At 48.1% G+C, this 11,772-nt stretch overlaps 1 protein-coding gene across 1 annotated transcript; it reads right to left on the bottom strand.

The window, feature by feature from the left end:
• Window positions 1-5,978: 5,978 nt before the first annotated feature.
• On the bottom strand, window positions 5,979-9,846 carry CRX (cone-rod homeobox). Its single transcript, XM_006142181.1, has 3 exons — window positions 9,747-9,846; window positions 8,109-8,260; window positions 5,979-6,626 (listed from the first exon to the last, which is right to left on the bottom strand). Exons 1-3 carry the CDS (start codon window positions 9,844-9,846, stop codon window positions 5,979-5,981), a joined length of 900 nt encoding a protein of 299 aa, XP_006142243.1.
• Between the last annotated feature and the right edge of the window lie 1,926 nt (window positions 9,847-11,772).

Here is an 11,772-nt window from a genome sequence, read left to right as displayed (position 1 = left end):
ACTCCCACATAGTTGACTGCGGTTCAAGTCCCAGACCCGGTGGCTTAAACTCACGTTGGGCACATGTGCGTGCGTGCCCAAGATCCCGAGAAGAGAACGGAGGAGAAGGGATTGCAGTGTGGCCATCTCCCCTGGAGGGTGATTTCTCACTTTCTGTCTCTCTGTCTCTCTCTGTCTGTCTGGTTGAGCGCACGTGCCCTATAGCAAAAATAATCCTCTCCAAAAAAATTTTTTTTAAATTCTGTTTGTTTTTGAGGGTTTTGCTATAGAACACATGCACACACTTGAGAGAGACAGAAAGTGAGAAATTACCCCCCCCTCCGCCCCCGGTGGGGATGGCCACACCGCGGTCCCTTCCCCTCCATTCTCCCCTCGAGATTTTGTACACTCACAAACACACGTGGCGAGATTTTCATGCTTCTGGGTCTGAGACTCGAACCATGGTCGGCTATGTGGAAGTCCAGCACCTTAGTCACCGTACACTTGCTGGCCCCCAAGGACTGTTCTGTTGTAGGGCTGCAGCATACAACATATGTATCCATTCACCTGGTTCCAGTTTGGGGCTATTATGCATAAAACTGCTGTAAGGACACGTGTACAAGCTCAGTAAGAAAGACATCAGGTTAAGAGAAATGTGAGGTATAGTGTTTCCAAGGTCCACCCACGGTGTAGCATGTGCTAGGACCACACCCCTTTGCATGACTGAATCATTTTTCGTTGTGCAGATAAATCGCAGTTACCCACTCAGCAGCTGGTAGACACCTAGACTGCTTCCACTTGGGGGTTATTGTGAATAGTTCTGTCATGAACATGAGCGTATGTGTTGTTTGGGGTTGTGTTTGTTTTTGAACATCTGCTTTCAATTATTTTCAGTCTATACTTGGGGGGGGTTGTTAGATCACTCTCTAACTCCAGAACTTTTTATTTTTTGAGAGACTTTTGCTATAGAATGCATATACTTGCTAGAGAGACAGAGAGAAACAGAAAGTGATCAATCCTGGGGGGGGATGGCCATGCCACAATCCCTTCTCCTCCATTCTCCTCTCAAGATTTTGGGCATGCACGCACATGCACCCAACAGAAGTTCTAAGCCACCAGGTCTAGGACTCGAACCACAGTTAACCTTGTGGGAGTCCAGAACCTTAACCACTCTGTCACCTGCTGGCCCTCCAGAACTTTATTTGATCACCCTAGAAGGAAACCTGGACTCCTTAAACAGTCCTTCTCCACTTAGCCATTCCCTCCAGCCCGAGGCCATCTGCCTCTATGAACTTGCCAATTCTGAATATTTCATGTAAACGGAATAAATCTACATGTGGCCTTTGTGTCTGGCTTCTGAAAAAGTACTTAATGTCACTGACTTGCTCGCTTTACACTTTAAAAATCATGGCGTGTTTTATGATGTGTATATTTTACCCAAGTAAATGAATATTGGATGAGCTCTTAAGACCAGCTACTTAATATAACCACATCATTTCCTTCTCTTGAGGAGGGTCTTCTTAGATGCTCCGTGTTATGGGTGAGGAAACTGAGGCTACGAGAGATGAATCACCCCAGGTCAGGTGACCAAGAGGGGCTGAGCCAGCCACCAACGGCAGGTCTTCTGGCCCCAGTAACCCAGTGTTCGCACCCCCTCTATTCCACACCTCCCACCATCATCATCAAAAATCTTAGCCTGGGACCCCATAATTGAAAGAGACAGAAGCAGATAAATCACATCATATTATCCACTCACCAGCGGATAAACATTTGGACTCTCTTCATTTTGAGGCTACTGTGAATGGTTCTGTTGTGAATGTGAATGTATGTGTTGTTTGAGAAGGTTATGGGTCTTGAACAACTGCTTTCAATTATTTTGGAATACTATGAGGTAGCAAATATATTGGGTGATCGGAAAAGTCATGACACATTTTTACATAGAAAAACAGAAAAATACGTCATGACTTTTCCAACCACCCAATACAAGGAGCAAAAGAAGATGACTTGAAGCTGAAGAAACAGTAAGTCAGAAGCAAAGGAAAAGAGAAGAAAAGAGGGAAAAAAGAAAAAGATGAAAATCTAGCAAGAGGTACCCTAGTGGTTAAGGGAGCAGATCTCACATAGCTGGTCATGGTTCAAGTCTCAGCCCCGGCAGCTTGAAAAACATGTTGGGTACATTTGTGTACATGCCTAAAAGCCCAACAGGATAGAGAAATGGAGAAGGGATTGTGGTGTGACCACACCCCACTGGGAAGTGCTTTTTCTCTCCCTCCCCCCCTCTGCTGAGTGCACATGTCCTCTGGCAATCAAAATGAAAGAGAAAGAGAGAGAGAGAGAGAGAAAGAGGAAGAAAGAAAGAGAGATAGAGGAAGAAAGAAAGGAAGGAGGGAAGGAGGGAGGGAGGGAGGAAAGAAGGAAGGAAGGAAGGAAGGAAGGAAGGAAGGAAGGAAAAGGAAAGAAGAAAGAAAAAGTAAGAAAGAAAAAGACCCTTTTGAAGAAACAATGTAATACACAGTAAAGTTATATGTAATCCAATGTAATATGAAGAAGATATGATGATAAAAAAATAAAAAAAAAAGAATAAACTGGTCCAGGAACCAAAAAAAAAAAAAAGAAAAGAAAAAGGAAAGTAAGAAAGAAAAAGAGAAAAAGAAGAACAAAAGAAAAAAGATAAGAAAGAAAAAGACCCTTTTGAAGAAACAATGTAATACACAGTAAAGTTATATGTAATCCAATGTAATATGAAGAAGATATGATGATAAAAAAATAAAAAAAAAAGAATAAACTGGTCCAGGAACCAAAAAAAAAAAAAAGAAAAGAAAAAGGAAAGTAAGAAAGAAAAAGAGAAAAAGAAGAACAAAAGAAAAAAGAACCTGGGAGTCTGAAAGAGTCAAGTGAAAAAAAAAAAAAAGAAGAGAAAAGAAGACATGAGAAAGAAGGCATCATGGAAAAACTAAAAGGGATCCAGGATCCAGAAAGTGAAAGAGAGGGACCAGCAGATGGAGGAATGGTTATGTCACTGGACTCCCATGTAGTCAACCATGTTTCCAGGCCTGGACCCAGTGACTTAAAACTCATGCCAGGCACGTGTGCGTGTGCGGCCAAGATCCCAAGAGGAGAGTAGAGGAGAAGGGATTGCAACATGACCATTCCTCTGAGGGTAATTGTTTGCTTTCTGTCTCTCTGTCTCTGTCTCTCTGATGAGTATATGCACTCTATAGCAAAAATCTCTCTAAAAAAAAAAAAAGACAGACAATGAAAGGGGGAGTGAAAGATGAAACTACAGGAGGTTGAAGGTAGGAGGGAGAGCTTGCAAGGGCTGGCTGGCTCTAACAACTACATAGAAGTTATTCAGCTTATGTTCACATCTGGCCATGAAACCAGAAGCAGTGTCATCATTCCCTTGGTAGAGAGCAGGACTGGGGATCCCGGCAAGGTCACACAGGGGTGGACGTAGTCATCTGGCCCAGAGCCCACATTCCTTCCTGGGAGATACTGAGGAAAAGACAGCAATGGGACAGGGAGAACATGGCCCTCAAAGGCCAAAGGAACAGTGCAGTTCTTGTCTCTAACCTCCCCCCATCTACTCCTCCAGGGAAAACATGGAAATTAAAAAATCACCCAGACTTTAAATGGGATTCAACATTTTAATTGGTCTCACTCTGTGGGTAGCCAAGGAAGGTGGGAATGGAATTCCAGTGAGCAGGATAAGGGAGGACAGAGAAGTTGACGCAAAATATGGAGGCTCCTAGCCTCCTCCTCTGTCCACGCTTGCTTGTCATCCTTCCCAGCAGGAGTAGGAGTAGCATTTAACATCCTCCAGAGACAACTGAAGAATCAGAGTTCAAGGAGTCTGGACCAGGAAGAGGAACTTGGAGACTCCCGGTCAAAGTCAACTGCTCACTCCATCTGACTTCAAGAGAACTCTTAAGACCCCAGTCTTATTCCACGGACTTGTGACTGGGGCCCATCAGCCTCTATTTCTTCCCACCTTCCCCAAGAATATGATGTCTATCCCTCGAGCCCTCCCCAACCACTACACCAAGCTTCCTTTGAGTCGTTTGTCTAAAAACATGGCCTCCAGCAGGAACAAAAAACAGCAGGCCAGAGGAGACTCTTGGCCATGCCTGGGGTTTCATTCTCCAGTACAGAGCCTAGGAGTCCCTGCATAATAAAAAAACCCGACCCTGGATTCTGGCTCCATCTCTTCTCCTGGATTCTTTTTGCACAGATCCAGGGCACAATGTCCTCTCGTCCTTATCCCTTCCTTGCAAATCCTGCCTGGAGCTCCTGTTCTCTACCTCAATGTGTTGTCTTCCTCTGTGTACACTGCATGTCTCCTACTGGACTCTAAGCCGCTCATGGGTTTAATGTCCCAGAGCCCAGCATGACTTGGGCCTACAAGAAATGTACAAGTTGTAAGTGAGTAAAGCAACTTTAGAAGCTCTTGTGATTAGAGTGTGCCCCTAAGGGGCCTAAGTTTTGTGGACCTGTCCCTGGCCTGGAGCTGGGAAAACTTATTTGATCCCTCACAGCCTCTCCACCCCATGTCTTTCTCCTGACATAGTGGGAGCATTTACACCACAGAAAGTGGCAAACGTACAGATCAGGAGAGCCAGTTGTTATACATCTACCAACATACCACTGCTTTACTGCCTTACCATCTATCACAGTTTGCTTGTGAAATCCACTAGTGAAACACTCTTGGATCCTGCCTCCTTCACTCCAAATTGAAAGGAGAACTCAGACTGAGGAGATAGGGACCAAAGCAACAAACTTCTAAAAGCGTCAAAATACCCAAATCCGGGATCAGCAGTTGGCATAATGGCTATGTCACTGGACCCCCATGTAGTCAACCGCAGCTTGAGTCCCAGACCCGGTGGCTTAAACTCACACCGGGCACATAAGCATGCATGCCCAAGATCCCGAGAGGAGAATGGAGGAGAAGGGACTGCGGCATGGCCATCGCCCTGAGGAGTGATTTCTCACTTTCTGTCTCTCTGTGTCTTTTTACGCCCTGTAGCAAAATCCTCTCCAAAAAATTTTTAATTAATTAATAAAAAAAAAATCCCAAATCCAACTTCAAATTCTCACAATGCTTGCCTGTGTCACGAGGTTAAAACTGTGCTTCAAGAAAAAATAGTGCCAAAAACAGGAAAACATACTCAGACCAACCTCTAATTTCAACCCCATGACCAAAACTGAAAATTAAAAAACCTAAAAGAGAGAATGTGTCTTAGCAATGTGGGCTGTTCCCAAACCCATTTGTCTCCCCTGACCTCTTCTCTTTGAAATACCTACAACTAGAGTTGGTGCACTCCATGCAGCCACCCAGATTCCATCAATGTCCTTAGGAAATTCACCCTTGGGGGGAGAAAAATGTATGTGTGTATATATATCAAAGAGCTCCCAACACCTACCAAGTAAGCCTGGCATTTGTAAAATGTGTTAAGTTTCCAAATGACTTTTTTGATGTAACTGTCTCCTCGGCCTAAGGTTTCCTGACGAGGCCCTCCTAAAGTCTGTTTTGGAGCTTTCTAGAAGGCTCCCTACCCACGTGCTAAAGAAGTGTACCATGGAAAGTTCAGCGATCGAGCCTCTCTGATCGAGCCTCCCTGACCGCACGAGGGCAGTGACTCTTCCTAAAGGTTGCCCCAAATTAGCTGCAAGTTTTGTCTGACGTCTTCTCAGGGCAGGTTCTCAACACCGGTTTCCAGAGTCTGGGGCTAGCGGTCTAGCATGCCCAATCGCCCAGTCATGTGATCTAGCACCAGGGCTGAGAGCAGGACCCAGACCTGCTGAGCTGGCCCAGGGAGGGAGGAGCCTCTCCCCAGGAGGGAAGGGCGGCTGCAGCTGCACTAAGCTGCCCTAGAGGCCATGACCTCTGGAGGGACTGCTAGCTCCGGTCACTTTCTCAGGGATGCTGCCCCCAAATCTAAGCTTCAGGGAGGCAGATTTCATGAAGAGAGGGTCCTGAGGCCAGGCAGAGAGAGTATCTTCTACAAAATCTGAAACTTCCAGGCACTCTGATCCTTGTAGTCCAGAGGATCCATGGGGTTGTAGGTGAATTTCCAAGTGCCCGTGGGGTCTTTGAATTCCAAGCTGTCCACAGGGCTGTAAGCGCCATAGCTCTGGCCTGACAGGGAAGTGGGGGACTGGGCCAGAGAGGGGCCCACAGATGGGCCAGAAAGGGGGCTAAGAGCTGGGCCCCCCAGCTGGGGCACCATGGGGGAAAGGTAGGGGTCCAGACCACTGAAGTAGGAGCTCGGAGACCCATAGGCTGAGGGAGAAGAGCAGAAAGCAGAGGCTGGGGCGTAGGTCATGGCATATGGGGCTGAGGTCAGAGAAGGCCCCGAGGCCACCAGCCCAGCCCGCTGGGCCTCAGGCAAAGGAGACTCTGAGGCTGGACTCCAGATGGACACAGTGGCCACCGCCGTGGTGGGGGAGCCTGAGGGGCCGGGCAGAGGGGGGCTGTAGGAATCCGAGATGCCCAGAGGGTCTGGACAGACATCCGAGGAGGGTCTTGGGGACGAGCCTGCCTTTCTCTTGGCAGGTCGGGCCTTGGCTTGCCCCCCCGGGGGCTGCTGCTGCTGCTTCTGCTGCTGCCGCTGCTGTCTACACTTAGCCCTGCGGTTCTTGAACCAAACCTGGGAGAAAGAGGATGAGAGATGGGGTGGGTAAGTGGGAAGAGGCCCAGCAGCGGGGTGGGGGCCCAGGAGTGATGGCGCCCTCTGTGGGGCATCCATGCATCCGTCCATCCATCTATCTATCCAATCATACATGTGTGTACATGCATATGCGTGTCATTCCTACATACATTCATCACCCATCTGATCAGACATACACACAATGACACACCCATCTACCCATCCGTTCACATGCATGTAGGTACACATCTTCATGCCTGCATACACTGAATATACATATGTCATATATATACACACTCATCCATACAATCATACATACACACACATACATTTATCCAGTCATCCGATCATGCATGCATATATACATACAATTGCACTGTAGCTACATACATTATACACATGAACAGTATTTATTTATACATGGATACATTTACCCACCTACTCATACATACATCTAACCAAGCAAGCACACATTTATACATCCAATCACACATACATATGCTCACCCGTCTTTCCCATCACACACGCACGCCTACATGCATATGGTTATTCTATATATGTTCATCCATCCACCCATCCGATTGTATACATATACAAACACATGCATTCGTTTATCCATCCCTCCACTAAGCCGTTAACGCTCATTCACTAACTTCTACTACTTCAGGAACACGGTAGTGGAGTTCTAGTTCAGAGGGGCAGATTATAGATAAACAGAAGTAAGTCAATCGTATAATATTTTCGGGGGCACTAAATGCTCTCAGTGAAATAACTGAGCAGGAGAGCCGGGGTGGAGGGGAGAGATCGGAGTGTTAGAGCGATGGTCAGTGGGGATCCCAGTGACTGGGAGGTAGCCTGACTGATGAGCAAGCACTTGAACAAGGCGATGGGGCTAGTCGAGTCTGGAGAACAAGCATCCCAGGTCAAAGAAACAGAATGCAAATGTCCTGTGCAGGCGCCCCGTGTGGGATGTGCAGATGTCCCATGCAATAGTGTGCAAATGTCCTCTGCAAGAGTGTGATAAAATGTCCTATGCACAAGTGTGCAAACATCCCGTGCAGGAATACACTCACGTCCCATGCACGAGTGTGCAAATGTCCTGTGCAGGGGTATACAGATTCTTGTGCAGGTGCCCTGTGTGGGGTGTGCAGATGTCCCATGCAGTAGTGTGCAGGGGTGTGCTAATGTCCCGTGCAGGAGTGCGCTAATGTCTCGTGAAGGAGTGTGCTGATGTCCCGTGCAGGGTTGTGCAAATGTCCCATGCAGGGGTACGATTGACAGGCATGTTGGAGGAAGGAGCAGAGGCCAGTGTGGCGGGAGTGGAGGGAGTGGTGGAGATAGCGAGGTGAGGCTGTTAGGCCGCTTTGTTACGTTAGCGGTTACTCAGTCCCCTCTCCCCATTCCCTTCATTCTGGGTCTGAGGAGGGCTCGAGGTAGGTCACAGGGAGGGTTAGGAAGGGCCCCAGGACCAGAACGTCCCACCTGAACCCTGGACTCGGGCAGATTGATCTTCAGAGCCACCTCCTCGCGGGCATACACATCCGGGTACTGGGTCTTGGCAAACAGAGCCTCCAGCTCCTCCAGCTGGCTCCGGGTGAAGGTGGTCCGCTCCCGCCGCTGCTTTCGTGGGGCGCCTGGGTGGAGACAAGGGAAAACGCCCCACCTGTGATGCAGGTCTGCCCACGTGAGAACCCGAGGTTGGGTGACACATGAAGGGGGCCTTTCTGTTGTCCATCTGCCGAAACTCAGTGTGGTGCCTATTCTGGATCTCACTCTGTCGCTCCAGGAAATGGGTTCCACTTTCCAGTCACTTGCTCATGCCTGGCCTTGAGGAGAATGGGCTGCAGTCCATGCGGGTGTGTGAGCTGTGTCTCCCTCTGCTGTTTCTTACGCACTGCCTAAGTCAGTCACATGCGGGATCTTCAAAAAGTTCACGGACTATGATGGCTACTGTGAAAAAACTATGCAAGGGGCCAGCAGGTGGCGATGGTTAAAGCAGCTGGATCCCATATGTTCGACAACATGGTTAAAGTCCTGGACCCGGAGGCTTGAAAAACACTCTAGCGTGTGTACGGGTGTGCCCAAGATCCCAAGAGGAGAATGAAGGAGAAGGGATTGTGGTGTGGCCATCCTCACCCAGGGTGATTTCTTACTTTCTCTCTCTCTGTCAAGCAATATGCCCTATACCAAAAATTACCAAAAAAATAAATAACTGCATGACTTTCAAATTATTTTTGCACCAAATCAACTTGTACTTTAATTAATTGTTGAAGTCCCATAGTATTCAATGGAAGCATGACTTTGCTGTCAATGGCAAATTCATATAGTGTTTATTTTTAAGAATTACTTGTATGAGACCAGCAGATGGCATAATGGTTATGTCGCTGGACTCCCATGTAGTCAACCATGGTTCAAGTCCCAGACCCAGTGACTTAAAATGCATGCCAGGCACATGTGCATGCATGCCCAAGATCCTGAGAGGAGAATGGAGAAAGGATTGCGGTGTGGCTATTCCCCCTGGGGGGTGATTTCTTGCTTTCTGTCTCTGTTTTTCCGGCGAGTGCACGCACCCTATAGAAAAAAAAAAGATTATTTTTATTTTATAAATAAACTCATCATTCTGTATGTTTGTTTTGTATTTTCATTTGACCAGAAAGAGACGAGAGAGAGAGAAAGTGAGAAAGCAAGCCATCAAGTCTGGGACTCCAACCTCAGCCATGCATGTAGGAGTCCAGTACCTTAATCAGCATGCCACCTGCTGACTCCCATATAGTTTAACTTAATGCAAAACTGTTCTTAAAAGTGAGAGAAACAGCTGGTGCATAATGCTACAAACCAAATGCTCGCTCCTCTCAGCAATGCAGCTTTGCTGACGATGGAAATTCCTCCTGGTTCCCCTTCTGGATTGTGCCCCCCCCCCACCACCGCAGAGGGAACCACTGTCCTAAATTTCTAGGCATGTGGATCTGGGCTTCTACTTCCATTAAGTGACGTGTCGTATGTTTTGCATTTGCAGATGAGCACAGAGGGCTGGTGTAGGCCCCGAAGTCACCCTGCAAAGTGCCTTCTTCCAGAGGTGCCAGCCTGGCCAGGAAGGGGGTGAGAAGTGGTTGCACTCACTTGGGTAGGGCACAGCCTGGTGCATCAGGTCCACACTGGGGCCGCTCAAGGCCAAGGCGTTGACGGAATAGTGGGGCCCCGGGTTCATATACGCCATCATGATCTTCGGGGACACTGGGGCCCAGGTCAGGGGGCCTGCAAGAGAAGAGGGGAGATGCTCAAACTCTCACCAGGTACTGATCACGTGGAGACATGCAGGCTGTGGTCCAAATCCTGCCTTGTGAGGCCAGGCAGTGGTGCAGAGGTGAAGTAAATGGGCCCACAGGGGGCAAGTCTTGGGTTCACATCCCAGGACTTCCCTGAATACCTCAGACGCACAAACACATGCTCATGGTCTAGACTAGCTGAGACTGGAAGGGATCATGTGAGAAGGCTCTGCTGGGGGTGGCTGTTTCTGTCTCTCTCTGTCTCTCACTCTCTCTCTCTCTCTCTCATGGAAGAAACATGTGAATAAACATTTAAAAACTTGTTTAAACGCTGCCTAAGTCTCTTCTTAGGTCTGTGACCTGGGCCATTTTTCTCACCTCTCTGCCTCAGTTTCCTCATCTGTGAAATGACCAGCTGCCTACGGCTGTTGGAGCTTCACTGAGCCTCTGAAGCAGAGAGCTGACAGCGTGCGAGAACTCATGAATGGAAGCCTTTATTCCTGTCTGTCCTTTAAAGATCTGACTCAGCCGCACTCCCTTTTCCAAGATCCTCTCTGTGAACATCATGGGAAGTAGGAGGGCCAACCAAGACACGGAGTGTTTCTTGGGATGTAGGAGTCTTGGTGCTGAAGCCAGAATAGTCCCAGACATACTGGGATGGTCAGTCACCCCAAGGGAGAATCCCATTAAAAGGACAATGAGCAAGACCAGCAGATGGCGTAACAATTACGTAGCTGGACTCCCGCATGGGCAATTGCAGTTCAAGTCCCGGATCTGGTAGCTTCAAACTCACGCTGGGCATGTATGCGTGTATGCCCATAGACCCAAAATCTCGAGAGGAGAATGGAGGGGACAGGGTTGCAGCATGGATGTCCCCTCTGGGAAGTGATTTCTCACTTTCTGTCTCTCTGTCTCTCCAGTGAACGCACACACCCTATAGCAAAAATATCCCTTTAAAAAAAAATTAAAAAGACAATGAGCAATAACCTTCCACGACCATTTTGACCTGTCGGGTGGAATGGTAACCAAGGTGGGTAACTGGCTGAATGTGAAGACACTGCCGGTACATCTAATAGGTCAAATGCCACCTTTCCTTGTCCCAGCTATTTGTCTTCAATGTTATCTCAGTTGCCTCGATGAAAAATGGAAACGGGGCTGGCTGGTGGCCTGGTGATTAAGGCAGCTAGATCCCACATAGCCAAGCCCATGCCTTGAGTCCCAGACTCTGTGACTTAAAGAACACACTGGGTGCATGTGCACACGTGCCCAAAATCCTGAGAGCAGAATGGAGGAGAAGGGGAAGGGATGGCAACGTGGCAGTCTCCCCTGGGTGCTTTCTTCCTTTCCTTTCCTTCTCTTTCTCTGTCTCTGTCTCCGATGAGAGCATCCACCCAGTAGCAAAAATGTAAAAAACGAAGAAAAGAAAAGGGGGAGAAGAAAAGAAAAGAAAAGAAAACATGGGAATGGGGTCATTTTGTAGCACAGTGGTTAAGGCAGCTGGATCTCACTTAGCCAACTCCGATCGCAGTGTGGCCATCTGCCCGGGGGTACTTTCTTACTTTATCTCTTTTTTCTCTCTCTGTGGTGAGCACACATACTGTGTAGCAATTTTTTATTTAAAATAAGAATGAAAATAGCGGGAACCAGCAGTTAGCGTAATGGCTATGTCGCTGGATTCCCACGTAGTCGACCGCAGTTCATGTCCCAGACCCGGTGGCTTAAAACTCACGCCGGGCGCGTGTGCGTGCGTGCCCAAGATCCCAAGAGGAGAATGGAGGAGAAGGGATTGCGGCGTGACCATCCCCCCGGGGGTGATTTCTCGCTTTCTGTCTCTATGTCTCTCTCTGTCTGTCTGGCGAGCGCACGCGCCCTACAGTGAA

Source organism: Tupaia chinensis, unplaced genomic scaffold (assembly GCF_000334495.1).
Source record: "Tupaia chinensis unplaced genomic scaffold, TupChi_1.0 Scaffold000067_2, whole genome shotgun sequence".
NCBI lineage: Eukaryota > Metazoa > Chordata > Mammalia > Scandentia > Tupaiidae > Tupaia > Tupaia belangeri.
This window is presented reverse-complemented; position numbering and strand designations above follow the sequence as displayed.